The sequence below is a fragment of the Diceros bicornis genome, chromosome 5, assembly GCF_020826845.1.
Source record: "Diceros bicornis minor isolate mBicDic1 chromosome 5, mDicBic1.mat.cur, whole genome shotgun sequence".
Lineage (NCBI taxonomy): Eukaryota > Metazoa > Chordata > Mammalia > Perissodactyla > Rhinocerotidae > Diceros > Diceros bicornis.
Window position 1 is genome coordinate 44,775,740 of NC_080744.1, and position 19,617 is coordinate 44,795,356.

General features: G+C 36.1%; 2 protein-coding genes across 2 annotated transcripts in view; both read left to right on the top strand.

Moving 5' to 3' along the window:
• The first annotated feature begins 5,899 nt into the window (after positions 1–5,899).
• Positions 5,900–6,145, top strand: CTXN2 (cortexin 2). The gene has a single exon (XM_058541518.1). The coding sequence runs from the start codon at positions 5,900–5,902 to the stop codon at positions 6,143–6,145; it is 246 nt and encodes an 81-aa protein (XP_058397501.1).
• Positions 6,146–12,046: 5,901 nt separating this feature from the next.
• SLC12A1 (solute carrier family 12 member 1) overlaps positions 12,047–19,617 on the top strand; it is an 82,434-nt gene continuing 74,863 nt past the window's right edge. The window contains exon 1 of the mRNA XM_058540542.1: positions 12,047–12,466. Coding sequence (XP_058396525.1) covers positions 12,047–12,466 — 420 coding nt within the window. The remainder of the gene's footprint in view (positions 12,467–19,617) is intronic.

Sequence of the window (19,617 nt, forward strand, 5' to 3'; positions counted from 1 at the left end):
GATAACACTTCAAACATTTGAATGCAGCTCTTGTCTTTCTTGGTCTTCCCTTTTCTAGGCAAAACTCAGCAATTCTTTCTTTCTCTTAAGTTTTGATCTGCAAATGCTTCTATGTACTGAACTCTCTCCATCCTGGATGCATTCTTCTACGCAAACTTTATTTGACCGTAATACCATTAAGATATTCTCCTCACCAGCAATTTAAGATATTCTCCCCACCAGCTGGACAAAATGATCTGAATTAATTTATTTAAAACTGCCTATTGAGTGACTACTATGTGCCAGGTATGAACCCACAAATTCACTAAGTACAGAACTAAACTCTTTGTTTACTTTCTAAATTTACACTTTGCTCGACTTTTCTTTATTTTGGTTAATGAAAGCACTACCTTCAAACTTGTCCAGGCTTAATAGAATGGAGTCATCTTTCTCTCCATGGCCCACTGCATTCCATCAGTTGCCAAATCCTATCCCACGTGTCTTTATAAACATTTCAAATCCATACCCTCTTACACACATCTACTTCCTAGTCTAGGACCTTACTGCTTCTCAGCTGGACCATTTCCTTCCCACGATGCTCCCTCCCTGAATTCTATGTCTACTTCAGTCTTGTCATCAAGCCACTTGGCCTATAGGCAAATAAATTTCACAAATTGTTAGCCTGACAGTCAAGATATTTCACATTTTGGCTTCACCCTACCTTTCCAGTGTTTTACTTCTCTCGTACTCCCTTTTGCTTCTGCTAAAATGCTTACTCTCCTCCGAACAAATCTATCACTTGCTTGCCTTCATATTTATTGTCATACTGTTTCCTTCTCCACATGTCTAAATCCTCTGTCTTTCAAGACTCAGCTCAAATATAATCTCTTCAAGAAACATTTTCCTGATTTCTAAATGTGTGAAATCTCCATTCCCTCTAAATTTGTTTATCCTCTTTGAATCTCTTTTTTCATCAAGATGTTGAAGATAATAATATCAGCCCTGTATGGTTGTTATGGGGATTAAATAAATAACATATGTAAAGCAGTGTTTGGTACACAGTAGAAATTAAGTACAAGTTTGTTTCCTCTTCCCTTTAATTGCCTTTGTAGAAGCCTACACTGTTTTATTCTTGTTTGTGCCTGGATTCTCTCTCTTACAAGTTAGACTCTTTTTGAGTAGAGGGTTTCATGTTTACTAAAACATAGTAGCAACTCAATAAATATTTTTGGATGAAAGTATAGTGAAAATATATTACTTTATATATATGGCCTGACCAATGCATAATAATAATATTATTACCTTCTATCATTTGCACCCTATTCAATCTTAGCATTTGATTTTTCAAGCAAACGCCTTATATCTTCTGCTCATACTAATTTTTGATTAATTGCAGCTTCCAGATTTATTTCACAAGAACTTCCAAGTCAATTCTCCCCCATCTGGGATTGATGCATCTCCCTCTGTCCCACTTAAATACAGGATTTTAGAAGTGTTTCTATTAGATTTTATGTTTTGGTTTCAATCCAGAATTCTAGTCATCAGAATTGTCTTGAATCTTGATTCTGTGAGCCACCATATAGTTTTCAGGCTAGATTTGTGTCAAATTTAATAATCATCATCTCAATGTCTCAACCTAATAACTGTTCAAAAACACTGAAGAGGATGTAGATGGTTAGATCTTTGTGACACTACCCTAGAGAGCTGTCTCTATGATTACAGAACACAGTATTTATGAGGGCACTTCAGTGAACTATGAATCTACATAAAAATACTATTTTCCAGACATATCTCACCATCTTCCCCCAAAAGATATCATGGGAGATTGTTAAATGCATTGCTGAAATCACCAAACCATGACCATGCTCTTTTCCTGATTCTCCATGTTAGCAGTAAACTTTCAAAAAAGGAAGTGAATTTGGCATTACTTCTTCTTAAACTCATGTTAACTTTTAGTGACTTCTTAAATGCTAACAAATCACCTGTTAAATAATTAATTATGGACTTGTAACAAAGACTAATTCCAAGTTTCTCATATATAATTTTCATAATTTCCATTACTCTTTCTGAAAACTGAGACATTTGTCTGTCCATGTCCATAGTTCTGGTAGCACTGTCATGGTCAGGTATTTCTCAAGGCTTTGAAAGGTTTTTGCAGATGCAAGTTATAAATCATCTTATCCTGGGAGTTTTAACTCATCTAATGTGGCTAAACACTATTCTACTACATTCTTTTTGCCTTTTATTGTTTGATTTTTTGATCGTTTCTAAAGACCATTCTGCCTTGGTTAAAAAGACAGAAGTAGATTATATACTTCTGCCTTTTCTTTGTTATCCGATACCGTTAAACTATCTTGCACAGTGGGGCGTTTAATGCTTTATCGGTCAATTTCTTGATGTGAACATATCATTTATGAAATCTTCCCATCTCAAAGCCTTTGCAACGGCTGTTTCCTCAAACTTCAATGCTCTTCCTCCAGACATTTTCATGGGTCCTTTCTTGACAACATTCAGACTTCATGTCAAATGTCTCCCTAAGGAGGCCTTTGCTGACTTCTTTAATTAAAGAAGTGCCCTTTATCCACCACCATTCTCTTTCCTTTTAACTTACTTTGCTTTCTTTCATAGAATTTCTGACTACCTGACATAATATATAGAAATAGATAGATGATAGATAGACAGATATTTTTAAAATAATTGTGTCTGTCTCCTCCACAGGGATATAACACTCATTATGGCAGGTGTACATTGTTATCCAGTTCACCACTATACTCTAGCACCAAGAACAGTGCTAACACATAGCAGATATTCAATATATATATTTGTTCAGTGAATAATTAAAATAGTATTGCTGTGTTCATTGTAATATACTACCTTAAACTCATTAGGCTCTTTAGACTTCCTAACTGAGTCCTTAAAGTCTTTGGTCACTTCTCAGCATTTGTCCTAGCTACACTGCATTTCTATATTTGTACCAACAATAGAGAGCCAAATAAATTATAAATTATGTTTAAAGCCATTAAATAGCCATTTATCTATTCCTCTAAGATACTGTACAAAATGGTGACTTTATTCATTTACTAACAGTGGCTCTGTATATCCATTCATTGTTTGTTACCCCCACCTGATTCTAAAAGCCTTTGAAGTATCTTAGCTAAGTATCTTTGAAGTATCTTACCCTTCTTAGCCAAGGGTAATTGGAGCAGCCAAGTAATGAGGAGGACAGGGGCAGAGGAAGAAGAGAAAGTACCAGAACAGTACCAGAAGTCTTAAGCTAACCAAAGTTACTACAATTGAATACAGAATTTAACTTTGTACTTCCATACAGAATTTAACTCTGTACTTCCTGGTAGTCAATGCCAAAATAATGTCATGGCTACATACCTTTCCTTAGACAATAAAGGGAAACTCACAAGATTGTTAGGAAAGATTCACTTTCTCTACCTTTGAGTACTACAAATCATGTGAGTCTTTGTGGGAATGTTGTATTAATCATTCTGATAAAAAAGAATGGAAACACTGAACTCTGAGCTGCTGAATTCTGGTATTTATCTTTAAGGCTAATTTTTGAAATCAAATAGAAGTTTTCTTGTTCATTTCACTTTAACTAAATGTGTTTTCATGTTTTCTGGATGTTTACAAATTATATTTTTTTAAATCAGAACTTTATTCACCAAAAATTATATTCTTCAATAAATTCAGTTTAATTCAATTCAAATATCTGTTGAATACCTACAATGTGCCAGGAAGTGGGGTCACTACCTGAGAAGTAGCTATTTTTCCATTAAAAATGATAAGTAACTCACTAATTTATAGATTGTCTAAGATTCTAAGAACAAAACATTATCTGGTATATGTTAGATAAATTGTAACATAAAATACAAGGGATTTTGTATCTCTTACTAGGAATATATCTTGTTTTAATTTAATAGTGACAAATGAGTTGAGTGTTATACTGCTAAAGCTAGAAAATGCCTCTTTTTGTTTGCTTGTCAGGAAGTCTTAAGAGCTGAATGAGCCTAAAGTAATATCATAGGGTTTATATATGATATAAATATATATATTTATCCTTCTACAAACATAAAGTACAAAAAGAAGTCAATCTTCAGAAAAATCACTCTGAACCACTTAAGTGATCCTTAATTTAAAAAAAATTATATTCACTATACCATGCTTATTAGGGCAGAAAAATGATTTGGTGAAATGAAAGTCAACAGAGGGGTTTGAAACAATGTCTTTTTCCTTTTATTAAACAAAAAAAGTCAAATAACCAGCATACTCCAGAATGTATTGAATATTCCTGACATTTAAGGTTTGAAGATATAGCTTTTTTGTAATCCAAAGCATTATAAAATAAAATACTGTTTGATATTAACTGGTGTATTAATCGGTAAATAATTTTAAAAGCTACAAGGCCTGTTCCTATTAATTATTCCCTTTCTCCACCCCTTATCTCCCATCCCTGTTCTGTTTCAGTTGTTTTCTGAAAATTGAATCCAAAAAAATCTGAGGTCAGTCATTTTAATAAACATAATTCTTAAAAATTATCAGAAGAAACAACAACAAAAACAAAAAACAGCAGGAGTCCCTCATTCTCACTTATTGGATGGCAGGCTATTTGGTGACAGTCCTCTCAAGAAGGGTGGCTGTGGGTTAGTAATCATTCTATTTAATTAACAAATTTTCATTTTTAATTATCTCATTTAATTAACATTAAGATATCAAATGGGGGACTGGCCCAGTGGCGTAGCGGTTAAGTTCCTGAGCTCCAGTTCGGCAGGCCGGGGTTCTCAGGTACGGATTCCTGGCATGGACATACACGCTGCTTGTCAAGCCATGCTGTGGCGGCGTCCCATATAAAGTGGAGGAAGATGGGCATGGATGTTAGCCCAGGGCCAGTCTTCCTCAGCCAAACAGAGGAGGATTGGCAACAGATGTTAGCTCAGGACTAATCTTCCTAAAAAAAAAAAAAAAAGATATCAAATGGGAAAAAACTATTTTGTTTCAATTCAACATACTTTCTGAACATTTTTATTGTAGTTTTAGAATCTCAGTACAGTAGTAACTTAGAAATGGGAATCTCTTTGGGAAGGAGACTGAGGAGCTCATCTTGAAGCTGAATTTGCCTAGAAAATATACTGTTTAACTTGGATTTTATGTTTTTTAGGGTGTTCTGAAAGCTAATGGTGATGGTAAAGAGATGGCTAATGGGCCACAGCTACTGCTGCTTGTTACCTGCAAGCTGCTATGTTGGGTACTGCTTTCTTAACATAATTTTGAAAACACAATTTCTCTCTTTAAGAAGTTGACATTTAGTGTATGGAGTGGTAGCAAAAAAGAAAATACAAGTACATAAGTATAAAAGCTAAGAGGGTGAAAAAGGGGAAGGCATCACACCTGTTTAAAAGGATCAGAATCTGTATTGGATAAAACGGCACTGGAGATAGACCTTGCTGTACGGCCTTTAGAGAGCTTGACCAGCTCACACCCTATGATTATTTATGGCTTTAACTGTACATGCAAAAATGAAGTGAAAACTAGATGACAATTCAGGTCAAAGAAGCGGTGACTTAACCATCTCTCAATGAATCAAAAGCTTTTAGGGTTATTTGAAAATTCACTTTCATACTTATTTTATACTTAGAGTATGGAGGCACAGTTTTATGTGTCCAGGAAGACAATTCTTTAATTACTACAGAAGTAGCATCTCCAATGCTAACTTGATTCTGATCCATATATAATAATGTTTTCAAACATCTTTTGTGAGTTTGTGAGGGTTTGAAAAATGCCAGATTTTATAAAACAGTTACTTGCCCAATACCATACATGGGTAAAACTAAACTGAGTCCAATTTTGTGTCTAGGCCAAGAGGTGACTCCAGCAGGAATTCTGAAGAGCCGCAATGATGTGACAGTGAATAATGAGTAGTACCTACTGTGGCAACTCCTCAGCTAAGATGAGTGTCAACGAAGTATCAGCTTTTTCATTGACTCTGGAGCAAAAAACTGGCTTTGCTTTTGTTGGGATTTTGTGTATCTTCTTGGGACTGCTTATTATCAGATGCTTCAAAATCCTCTTGGACCCGTATAGTAGCATGCCTTCCTCTACATGGGAAGACGAAGTTGAAGAGTTTGATAAAGGGACATTTGAATATGCACTTGCGTGAGAGTACCAGCTTTATGGTTTTTAGGGTTATGCCACTGGGACACGTGGTGGTTACAATTGTAATTACCTTGAGTGTGCTGGAGAGAGTCTCATTTCATTCATTGAATTCAATAAATGTGTACGGTTAATTTAACCATCATGCTGTGTAAATAAGCCATTGCTGGGGTTCCTCACTTTCTCCTGTCCCCACATCAAGGTTTCTAATGAATAGAGCATAAGGATTGCTCCAGCCATATATGCCATCTTTATTCCTATCTCTAACATCTGCCTTGAATCTCTGCTTCCTTTTTGTGCCAATGAACTGTGATAGAGGCTTCCTGCTTCTTCATTTCTACCCCTCTGCAATGCCCAGATACCCTCTCCACATTCTTGACCCTCGCCCCCTAGCTTTAGTGAATCAGTTGTCTTAAACGAAAGAGACCTTCAATCCAAAGAATAAAGAGAACATGATTTTCCTAATAATAGCCATTGATCAAAAAATGTTCACAGGTGAGAAATATCTCAAAAAACGAACACAAAATCCCTGCAAGTAGCCACGGGCCCTAAAGGTCCCGAAATCTCTCAATTTAACCCTTCTGGTTCTCCTCTTTCTGGAGTCTCTTGCAATAAAATCCCCTAGCTTTGGGTCCAAACCAGACTTGCTTCAGACTGATACTTGATCCTCCTTCCCTTTTATAAATAACATTAAAAAGTGAGTTTCCATCATGATTTAGTGTAAAGAGTACTCTACTAGAAACAAGAAGTCGAGTCTCTGCTCTGCCACCATTAGAGCTATGCAACCTTGGGCAAGTCATGTGGTGTGTGTGCAACCTCTGTGGAGTTCAGTGAGGAAGCTAACCAGAGGATTTTTAATGTGCCTTTCAATTCTGTGTCCTATGAACTCTACAAACATACCTGTAAACCCAGAGATCTGAGATGAGGATTTAAGAAGTCAAGAAAAGTTTTTCAGTTTAGGAGACTCAGAGATTTGAATTCTAACGTTGGCCTAGCCAAGAACTAGCATTATGACCTAGAAAGTTACCTAAGGGAACTTATTTTCCACATCTGCAAAACAATGATAAAAAAACCCATCTTGCTTATCTTGCAGGAAGGTTGAGAGGACCAAGTGACATGTGATGAATGTGAAAGCAATTTGAAAACCATAAAACACTGTTTAAAGATACCTTGCTACCATTATTTATTATCCTCATTGGTAATAGTAATAGAGGTTCTCAAACTTTAAGAAGCAATGGCTTAGTGTAAGTTATTCAACCTCTCCGGTCTTCATTCTCTTCATTTGATAAATGAAAAGATAGAATTATATAATTCTAAAATTCTTTCCAACTACAAAATTCTGACTCTCCATTAGTCCTGAATGGAGGAACATAGCAGGAGATGAATTAATACAAAAATATTTGTGTTACTTGAGAACACAAAACTGTGAAACATACCGAAATGGAATGCCTAATATTTACTGAGCGTTAGCACTAAATTAGGAGCTTTCCATTTATTACGTGATTTGATACTGGTATCAATTCTTCCAGTTCAGTACTACCTTTTCCATTTTGTTATCTCAGTTTCACAGATGAGGAACTGAAGCTGAGAAAGATTAAGTAACTTCCCAAGGTTACCAAGCTAGACAGTAGCTGTGTTAGGAATTGAACTTGGGCATTCTAACATCAGAGTCCTTGTTTTTAAACATCCTGCTGTACTCCCAGACACTGTCCTCAACACTTTTACATATCCTACAAATATGGTTACTGCTCAGGTCTATGGCACCACACAACCAGCTGCCTCAGCAAAATTCCCTGATGCTTTCCATCTGCTAGTAGATTTATAACACATCTGTGTTGCCTATGGATCTTCTGGACCAAATCCACACCTCAAGGAGGCTCTGTCACCCAAGTAGGTACAGGAATGTTACCTGGGACACCTTGTAGCCAGTTAATTTGGCCCCAGAACACTTCATCGAGCCAAGTCAGCTGGACACACTGAAAGTTGTATGTTCTCAGGACACTAGGCATCTCCTCTATGACTCAGACTTTTAAAAGTACTCGCTAAAATATGTGTTCAAGTACCAGATGCTCCATTTATCTCCCAGAGAAGGCACTCAACAAGACCCTACATTTTGTTGATTAGAATACAAGTTTAGATCTTTATTTCAAAAAGAAGAAAAGACTCCAAAAACCAAAAGACAAGAAACTTTTATAAAGTATGAGCATTGTTTCTGAAAGTTCAACACCCACAAACCTCTGAGATGTCATCAGCTCCACTATAAAATTATTTCCAATCCCAGTAAAGAGAAATTATTTTAACCAAAAGAGTCTTCATTCACGGCACTGATGTGTGGTCTATAGTGTGTCTTAGACTTTTTTGGAGGGACGAGAGGAGGAAAAGACCTCAATATCTGTATTTTCAGAGCCAGAAACAATATAAAAGATACAAAGGGCAGTTATAGTATGGATACAACACGGAAATTTCATTAAATGTTAATCCTTCTAGAAATAGATGTCCAAGGTCATAGCCAGATCATCCCCTAGCTGCCCCTTCCCAAGAGCCCTGTCAAGGAGAACAAGAGAAAAGGTAGAGAAGTGTACCTCCAGACAGTTCCCTCCTCTTCCCTTATTCACCTATCAGAAAGGTCTAAATCGGGTTTTCCTTTCAAAGTTGGCTTTATGAATGGTGTAATTTCGTCCACATCCCCCAAACCATCTCCCATCTGCTCCAGAATGCCTGAATCCCCTTAATAGAGAACAAAGACTTTCATTTTAGAGATAAAAGACTTAAAATGAAAATGTCTGGTTGATGTAAGACCAAGACTAAAACTAATTCACACTACACCGTCCATAGTCAGGCAGTCAGTCAGCAAGGAAAAAGGAAATTGACTGCTCTCAGAGACATTCACAGCCTTTGGTAGAAGAAAAAGGTAAAAGAATAAATAGGTGGGCTTCTGAAAGAGGGCTGGGATTCAGGGACTGGTTGAAGGAAAAGGAGACTAGAAGTGGCAGAAATAACTGTCAGTAAAATTCGCAGGTGCTGGCCTGGGCCAGTGAACAGGCCTTGACTGGGGTCCCAGCCCCATCTTAGCTGGTCTGCATAACCAGCCCCACCAGCTGAATCTGAAATGTGACTAATTCCTCTGCCTTACTACCTCCAATATGGGGACTCATAACTCTTTTTCAAACAAATAAATGCCTTGTACTGGTGGCGTTTAAGGGTAGAATGAGTTATAGCTACATGCTTGTAATTCTGCCTCTATTTCTGATACGGCCTCATGACATTAGCCTGACTGATTAGCATGACATTTACCTGACTAAGTGCGTCTAAAGGGTTTTACTTAGGTACCTCCAGATCTCTTTCTACAATCTAGTATCTGTTCACCAACTTAACTCCCCCTCCACCCCATTTTAATAGGCATAGTACCTATTCCATCTCTAATGATTCACTCCAGAATCTTGGATGTGACTAAGTAAAACTCACCAGTCAATTGTAAATATTGCCATAATAAAAGGAAGAGCTTAGTACAAACTGGTGCTGTTCGAAATCCTATACACAAATTAACTCATTTAATCCTCACAATAACTCTACAACAAGGTAGGTAACATTATTATCCACCACCACATTTTACAGATGAGAAAATTAAGGCATGGAGAGTTTGAGTCATCTGCCAGAGTTCATGCAGATGGGAAGTGGCAGGGCCGGGCTGTGATTCGAGCATCCTGACTCCAGGGACTTGCTCCTACCCACTCTATGACTCCACAACTGCGCTGCTCAGGCAACTGGAACTCACTTGGATAGTTTCTTATAAAACACAAAGAGGACTCATTCAATCATCCTGATTGAAAACCAATGACAGAATCTGCACAGAGGAATTGTTTGTGCTGCCTTAATAATCACCACGACACAGATTCGAGCAAAAACCTTTCCCTCAACAAAACTCAAAAACTGGGTTTGATAAAACTGTTTTGCCAGGTGGAGACAAACAGGTCATTCAGCAGTGCCACGGGGAAACTTACCCACAGTTTGATTCCTGCTTGAGTTTCCCACTAGGTAGAAATATTTTCAATAAGTTATTGATTGTACTCTCAATCTACTCACTTCTCATGCAAGAAGCGTCAAGGTAATATCTACTATAAGCAAGATAAAATTGTCTCAAATATCAATTTTGAGTTACAACGCATAGAAATTATCTCTGGAGGACTATATTTTGCTGCACATGCTAAACAATAGGAGCTCACTAGGAGTCACGTGAAATGAGATGACGGCATTCAATTTACTTAGCCCCTAACAAGTGAAGCGCTGCTCAGATTTTGTTGGATGATTGCTGTTGAGCAATCCAACTCCCCTTATGAATTAAAGAAATTTTATTTTACTTTCTGTCTAAAAGGATTAATGGTTTACTACTAGTTACTAGTTGATGTAGTACTTAAGGTTTCTCAGGGCTAATGACTGGGCGGAGCCTACAATATTATTCCAAGCCAATTATTGCTCAGCCATCTCTTTCAAGGAAGATTCTAACCAATAAGAAGCAGCCTAAGATTCTAGGCTGAAAGCTAGGTGCCACATATAAGCTTGGGGGATGCTGAAGCGGGTTATACTTTCTGGGAAGGCTCCGGGGTGGTAAGTTAAACATTTCTGGGAAGGGTAAAAATCACACTTAATAGTATGTCATAAAGTAGATTCTGAGGCGTGGAGTAAAGGCGAGGACGATGAGGAATATGAAGACAAGAGGGGTATTCTATAAAAAACCAAAGAGATAACAGCTTTACTTATAATTTCCCCAGGAAAGGTTATTTGAGAGTTGAAGGTGAGATTTTTTTTTTAATTCAAAGAAATACCTTTAACAGCTGCAAGAAAGAGGCAAGCTTTTGTTTGTATTTATCTATCTTTCTAGAACATTCATTGAAAAGCCAAATTTTAAGGTATCTATAAAGAGATATTATTCTAACGAAATGATATTCTAAGATGGGCTCATGATGGGTATTATGAAAATGATTATGTAGTCTATTTATCTCACAGTCAAATATAAACCTCTCCATGAAGATTGAGAATATTTCATTAAAAAGAATCAGTAGAGCATGATTATTTTACCTAAATATAGCATATGACTTATTAAGGGCTGTGATTTATTTCCTTAGTCTGAATACTCATGTTTTTTTAAAGGTTCCATAATAGCATTTATAAAACAAACATATAAGCAAACAAAACATTTTGAAGGCTAGTAAAAGATCTAAGAATTTACAGAGACATCTTCTTGCCAGGACATATTTTTATAAACTAACAAGAATGTATTTTTTAGAAGTTTTAAAAACATTTTTTATTTTATTGATCATATAATGTATATTCATATCAATCATAAAATTCTTTGTCGATGAACTATTTTAGGCTGGGAATATTCTCATCAGCCCTTACTGTACTCAGTTAGTACTTATATCTTTTCTAAAGTCATATTGACTCCAACTGCACTGAGTCCAGGCAAATACCACAAACACAGGTAACCTTTTAATGACCTCATTGGAAATTCTGTTTGCTGAAGCAGGTCCCCAGTTATTTATTATGGGATTTAATTACTCAGGTGACTAAGGTTCCTAGACAGGTAATTTTTAATGAAATGAATTTAAAATTGCATGTCTTGTGAAAGAAAACTGTTCCTCATATCCCCATTCCTACTTAAATATATTTATATTTCTTGAAACAAGTTTAATTTTCTTTTTCAATGACAGCTTTGAAGAGTGGTCAGAAGATTGTTTGGGAGGCAATACATCAAGAATCTATTTATTGAATTCTTCTAGAACAAAAGCTAGGAGCTCCCTAATGCAAACACATTAATGTTTATTCTGAGGAGGAAATATATATGATTTAAAAAAAAAAAAAAACAAGCATAAAATAGAAAGCTTAGTCCAAAAAAAATCCATTTTGGAAGATGTCACTGAACAATTCTTCCAATGTATTTCTGGATTCGGTGCCCAGTAGTACCAATCGCTTTCAAGTTAATGTCATAAAAGAGAGCCAGGAGAGCAGTGCGGCTGCGGATGACAACGCCGACCCCCCGCATTATGAAGAGACCTCTTTCGGGGATGCAGCCCAGAACAGATTCAGAATCAGCTTTAGGCCTGGGAATCAGGAGTGCTATGACAATTTCCTCCAAAATGGAGACACTGCTAAAACAGATGCCAGTTTTCATGCCTATGATTCTCACACAAACACATACTACCTACAAACCTTTGGCCACAACACCGTGGATGCCGTTCCCAAGATCGAGTACTATCGCAATACGGGCAGCGTCAGTGGGCCCAAGGTCAACCGACCCAGCCTGCTCGAGATTCACGAACAACTTGCAAAGGTAAGCTTAAGGCCCAGGAGCGAGTATCTTCTCTTACTCCTCCAGGGGATTTCCTGCTCTTTAGTAACACGATGAATGTAAAAGCGTGAAGTGAAGCGGGCTATTCGAAACTGCACATCTTACTTGCACAACTGTCCCTAGTTCCCAATAAACAGAAAATACCCAAAAAGCATTTCACAGACCTTTACTGACAGAGAACAGAGAACCAAAGAATTAACTCTGCAAGTCAGGCAATATGTTGTATCTTGTTTACCATTATAGTCTATTCAGTTCACACTTGTTTAAAGATGTCAAACTGAATGCTAAGCTGGTTTCGCCTTAATATTAATGCCTCCACAGCAGCTGTAAAAAAAAAAATCACTGGTGCCTACTGTAGTTAATACTGTGGTGCCAGCCTTTCGTGCACATGAGTATTTTTTATATTCTTCAAAGAGAGAGCAGAGATTTATAAGAGTCAGCACTTTATCCTTTCCTTTTCAAAACTTTGCCTGAGGCTCCTGAATGCACCTAAGCATATAAAAGTAACTAAATTAAATGAAAGTACAGAAGTAGCAGAAGTGGCTAAACGTTTCATTATTTGAGGAATATAGCCAGGGTTCCCAAATGAGCTAGAAGCGTGAGGCAGCACTTTTTCTAACCTTGCAGCAAATCATTTATAAGCTAAGTAGATTTCTTCTTCTGTAACTTGCTCTAAAATATGTGGACGCCCTTTATCTTCCTGCTCTTCTGGGACACTGTTTGGAATGAATATCATTCTTGATGGAATATAATTACTGGCTAAGAAGAATAATTAGCTGTCACATGTCCAAATGTAGTTTACTGTTGTCCAAGTTTCGAGGTAAGGAAAAAAATGAATTGGAGGAACAATTCTTTTCATATTCATTCGTCCATTCAACAGGTTTTTTTATTAAATGATCACTCGCTCTGGGGATTCTAGGAATACTGCTCTCATGAAAGATGCCCACAAAGGTGGAAATCTCTCTTTGGTTTCTGCTCTTCATTCTTTCCACAGGGAAACCCATCTCCAAGTCTTGTTCCCTTTGGCTGCTCAGGGCCTCTGACTCTGGGTCCTACCACCGGAGACCGGGCGACTTCCTGAGGAGAAGCCCATGCTCTGTTCCCTTATCTCCTCTCCCCACCAAAACTTACTTGTCCTATGTACTTTATAGGCAATACTCTGCTAAACGGCTGGTTTCTTTAGAGGCATAAGATTTAGACTTTATCTGGAGATTTGGTGCTTTAACCAAAAGAAGTTAGCAGTGTGGTGATTTCAGACCAAGTGGCTGCCCCCGTGAAGATTTTTGAGAAGGGAGGCCATTTGAAGCTCCTGAAATCAAACTGAGGTGCCTCTTTCCTTTTCTACGTGAGGGGAGAGGAAAGGAGAAAAGAGAAAAGGAAGAAGGAAAAAAGGCAAAAGAAGGTTGAGAGAAGAGGGTGCAAGGAGCTTCCCAGATGTGGGAAGGGCAAAAAGAGAAATTTAGGGCATTATGAAGAGATTTCCATTTATTCTGAATAAGGAAAATGAACCAAAGTCATCTAAAAAAAGACCTGAAATTCTATCCCACCATACTCCATCTCATTACATGTGATAATTTTTAAAGCTGCATCCTTTGTTAAAATTGTCATCAAAATTTAAATAGTTTCATTAACCCGCTCTCCCAGCTTACAACAAAAGAAAATAAAATTTTAACTCCATTAAAAAGGAAATAGAATAAACTCATGTTGTTCTTAGGACTGATGTTCTAGAGAGAGAAAAGTAGCTAATTTATAATTTCTAAAGCCATGGCTTATGTAAGTCTTTATATAGGCGGAGAAAAGATCTGAGGGCACTATTGTGAGAAAGCCATCTGAATGCCCAAACAATAGGAATGCAGTAGGAGCACTTGACAGATTTGATAGCAGTTTGGGATATCATATTATTTTTGAAAAGATAAAATGAGAGTAAGGATTTAACTCTGATTTAAAGCATTTTTTTCCTGGATAAAAGGAATGGCAAATTAGATTGAAAATTAGGTTTAGTCTCAATGCCCTGAATAATCATTCTGAATGAGCATAGTAATAAGTTACTCTTTTTATGAACTGGACCCTCGCTTATCTAGGATATTTCATCTTGATTAAATCATACAGAAGTATCCACATGGCCAAATTGGGAGCAGAATTCTAATGCAACCACAGAATTTACAGTGGGCACATTCCTATAGCCAGGACTATTCTAGTGTTGCTGAGTTGTAGGGACCAATCCGCCTCCCCGCGTGTTCTACATCTGTGCTATCCTTCAGACAGTCATAGTCTGGGCCTTCTTCAGTTCATCTCTTTCTTTCTTGCTAGTGAATTTGATCCTGCTGTTCCTCTTGCTTTTTCCCCCCCAAATAAAAGATGAAAATCTGCAATGTAATGTAGCTATGCTGCCACCTCCTTGTGGCCCTTGGCATATTTTGGTAGTTCCTCAAATCACTAGAAAGGATCAATAGAACAAACACTGTATAATAATATTCAGACATATCACAGATTTTGTATGCACAAAATTATAAATACTAGTGTTTCCTAAAAAATTTAAAAGTGGAAAGTAATTGACATAATACAAGTTAGGCTATATTTTTTGGACCTCTGATTATAACGCTTTAAAAGCCATACAAAAATGATGTGTTCATACTAAATGACAGAATGTATTTGTCAGAAACCAGCTGGATTTCGTGCAAATCCTGGTTATAACTTCCAACTCAGAAAAAAATTACATGACAAGGTTGTTCTAATAGTTAAAATGAAAAATAGGTTTGAAAGACATTATTTTAAGTCTCTACCTTAAAAGAAACTCTAGGAGTGATAGATATTGACAGAATTTGTAATCTCAATGATTTGAGATCATAGTTGAAGAAATTCTTTTCATTTTCTATGTAGTAAAGAGCTAAATGCCTGTACTGGTGGCTATGAATTACAGATTTCTGAAAACTCTAGTTAAAAGCAGAAAAAAATAACTCCATCTCTTACTTGCTCTGCAATATTGTACAAGCTATATAACTTTGACTGATTTTACAGGATGCTTGTGAATATTAGAGTTTATATTCTTATAAAGTCTAGCACATTGCCTACAATAGATAGGAACTCAATAAATGGTTATTGATGATGATGATGGTAATTTTTATACTAGCTAATTTTTATTTAAAAAGTAAAGTGTAGACTGATAAAATATTTAACAAGTACTAAAAATATATGTAATGAAATGTCTCTTATCTAACATAAATCTACAGTTATTCTCTCCAGGGCAATCATTACTGACAGTTTCTTATAAATCCTTCCAGAAATTTTCTATTCCTATATAAACATATGTATGTATCTATAAATATCTATATTTGATCTATCTAACTTTCTGTCTGTATCCTTTTTTCAAACACATATTGAGACATATTTTACTATGTTTCCCTGCGCTCTGCTGTTTTCAATAAACAATATATGTTGGAGATCTTTCTATGTCAAAACATGTGTAATGATTATTATACATCTGGCAAAAATTAATCTAGTATTTTTACTTTGTAAAAATAATTCTACTTTTAGTATCCAGCCTAGTTCTTGTGTCTACCTTTTTATACACAATTCCTAACTACAGGGCTAACCAAAATGGAACTCCTTTTCAGCCTTACTAACCACCATTGTTGTTAGCATTTCAGAAGAATATAATTACAAAGAAATCAGGAAAATATATACCCTTTCTATCAAAGTCAGTGTTCTGATGTCATTAAAATAAAGAGTCTATGAAAAATACAAAATACTAAAAAAACTAAGATGCAAATATTATTCTTAAAGAATCCAACTGTTTAGAAACTGATCCAAAACAAAACAATGGAATGATTTCACATTTGGGTCTTTAGAATATTAGCAACTAAAAATAATTCATCAGTAAGAGCATTAAGAGTGATTCTGGTATAAAAAAAAAAGTTTTTATTGAGAATTGTGTCAGACACAGGGCTCACACTTGACAAATTCTCATTCAATCCTTATAACAGTCCTTCAAGGTAGGAAATTGCTATTTTATTGATGGTGACAGTTTTTTAAAATTCTGTGGATCATTTAGAAGAGAAAACAGTAACTTAGAGAAGTCAATAAACTTCCAAGGCTGAGAAACCCAGGTCACATGGCTAATAAGTTGAACCCATGTCTGCATGACTCCAGAGTCCACGCTCTTGATCACTATTTTCCACTCTCAGCCTACTCTCCCATGGCACTTTGCCTCAGCTCATTCAACAGTTACAGAAAATGGTGGAACTCAGGCACAAAGAAGGAATTCCACTTCATCCATGAGGGGCTGAGCAAGAGATCCCAATTCCTTTCTTGTTTTGGGGACTGTGACAAGGGATCATGTTGCTTCTCCTACAGAATTAATTGTAGGTCTCAATTATTTTCATCGTCATCGTCAAAAGCATTTATTAGCCATTTATTTACAAGAGCTTCTCTATAAAGTGAGTTAAAGAGATTTGACGTCTACTCTCTAGAATTTTATAAGTCAAATGGCATTGTTGTGGGTAGAAATATAGGACATGTAGTCAAGTTAACAAACATTAAACCACATAAATCAATGTATAAATGCTTATCTTCTGTAAAAGGACAACCAAAAATGTACAAATGCATTCTCTAGAAAAAAATCTTCTCTAAAATGTTTCCAAGTTCAGATTTGGCACTTTAGCATTCAAATTGGAGATATCCAAAATTAGAAGTAATCACCAAGCCAAATAAAATAGACATTAAAATTTAGGCAATAAATGCTTTGAAGACCACTGATGATCAGAAGCCACCCCTAAAATATTTGTTGAAGTGAAACTCTGCAACTAAGGAGTAGTTCTAGTGATTGTTAGAGTTTTAAATACCCAAAACCACACCTGGGAGCTCATACTAATAAAACAATCTGTGGAAACAAAACAAAAAACAAAAAAACGATTAATTTCTCATTATAAATATTTCAGGGATAGGTGATGAGTAGGGTGAGACTTCCCTTAAAGTATTACTTGGAAAATATTAAGAATCTGTTAATTTTATAGTTTTAAGTGATTTATTACACATGGCTACCTTTTGGCCTAAGTTATCAAAAATATGTCAATTTGTGTGTGAGGTATATGTTTTCAAATATAGTAAAAATACTGTGATTATAAATTGCGGCCATTGGTAGTGATTTAGAGGCATGGTTTATAGTAACTCTGAAAACAAGAAAAATAAAAAACCCTCTCATTTTCGTAATTTAAAATACTCCCCTTTATCACTAGGGCTATAAATGTACAAACATAATATTGATCAATAAGATATAGAAATACGATTAGAATCATATGTTTTTCATTCTGAAATGAACCTTAGGAATTATCTGATTCTTACTGGAATTGGCTTTAAAACAACCCACTGGCTTGGGTGTGAGAGGTTTAAGTGGAATACTGTTGGCCCGTATGTTGATAATTGTTGAAGCTGAGTGATGGGTACATGAAATATATTATTCTCCCTACTGTTGTGTATATTTAAATATTTCAATAATAAAAGAAAGTGTAAAAGAATGAGGAAAAGATCATCTAGGGCTAAATATTTGTGGAACTATTTCTCAATTGATGGTCCAAGATTTCTACCACGCTGAGATTAAAGGCTGAAAACTTGAAAACATGCATAGTAGCAAGTATTACCTAGTTGGAACTTAAAGAATAAATATATTTATTTTCTTCTGCTTTGATGATAGCTAGAAAGGCATTTATTATTTTTCTGGAGTTTGAAAAATCATATATTTTATATTAAATAAAATAATTATCTTTCATCATCTAGAAAAGCCCAATAGGAATTTGCCCCTTAAGTCTGTCTGTCTCTGTCTCTTTCTCTTTCCTTCTTCTTTTCTTGCTTTCTTCCTTTCTCTCTCTCTTTCTCTCTTTCTGCCTCTCTTTCTGCCTCCCTTTCTTTCTCCCTTCCTTTCTCCCTTCCTTTCTTTCTTTCTTTCTTTCTTTCTTTCTTTCTTTCTTTCTTTCTTTCTTTCTTTCTCTCTTTCTCTCTTTCTCTCTTTCTCTCTTTCTTTCTTTCAATGCACTTGATTTTACCTTCTCTGAATGCTTAATGCACAGGTAAAACTCCTGGTAAATAAATAATCATTCCCTAAAGCTATGCAATTTAAAATGCATTTATGAAGGGTTGTGGGTCATCATTTATGGTAATGGAGTGTGAACATACAAATTAATTCAAAGTGTGAAGGAAAAAACTGGTTTCAGGCAGCAATCATAAACATCTAGTCTTTGAGACTTTGGTCCCAAGAACATGCACCAGCCAGGAGGCTGCCAGCCACTGGTTATAGCTCACAGCCATCAAATCCCCGCAAACCCTCAACCCAAAGTTGCTTAGTACTTTGATGATAAGTTGGCTTTATAATTGCTGTTTGTGCTTACAAAGGAGGCATTTATTAAAGAGTGAAACCAAGTTTTGCTTTGCCGTGTTAGAAGAGGAAGATGGCAAACATAGAAAAATGATTTTGCCTTAGAGTAAACGACTTCAAAGGAAGGTTTTCAGAAAACCCATCGGTTTTATCCTCATTGGCAGTATTCAGGAAAGGTTAAGTCACTTGCTGGAGGACACATCCTGAGCTAACTGCAGAGCCAAAACTAGATTCCAAGTCTCCTAGTTTATGTGGTGCAGCGATTTTTCAGCTCCCTATGAGAGTAAGCAATGGGAATGGATTTGTACCTGTAAATTTACTATCAGACTTTTATAGTCAACAGAAGAAATTTACATTCAAAGGTTTTTTCCCTTCTGTGGTATAAATATATTTAAAACTTTGAAACTCTAGCAGGTTGAACATATTTCTAGCAGTTGAACATCTCTTCTAAGGGAGAATTGAACATCCTACATTGACTCTGTTTTTGAATAATTTATAAAATTACTGCCTTACTAATTTCCATCTATGATGATTTCCCTGACATGCCCTCATAGAATATTCTTTTTGCTTCACATTGTGATGTCCTGGTGATAAATTGAAGAACTGTTAAAACTGAGAGCAGAGGGGCATTCATCAGATAGAAATGTTCATGTAAGGGTAAATTTTAAATATCCTATTCATCCTTTAGCCAACTTTGTAAGATATTTTTTACAGTCCTTGGTATTCTTATTAATCCAGATCTGAGGGCCACAGTTAACATCAGAGT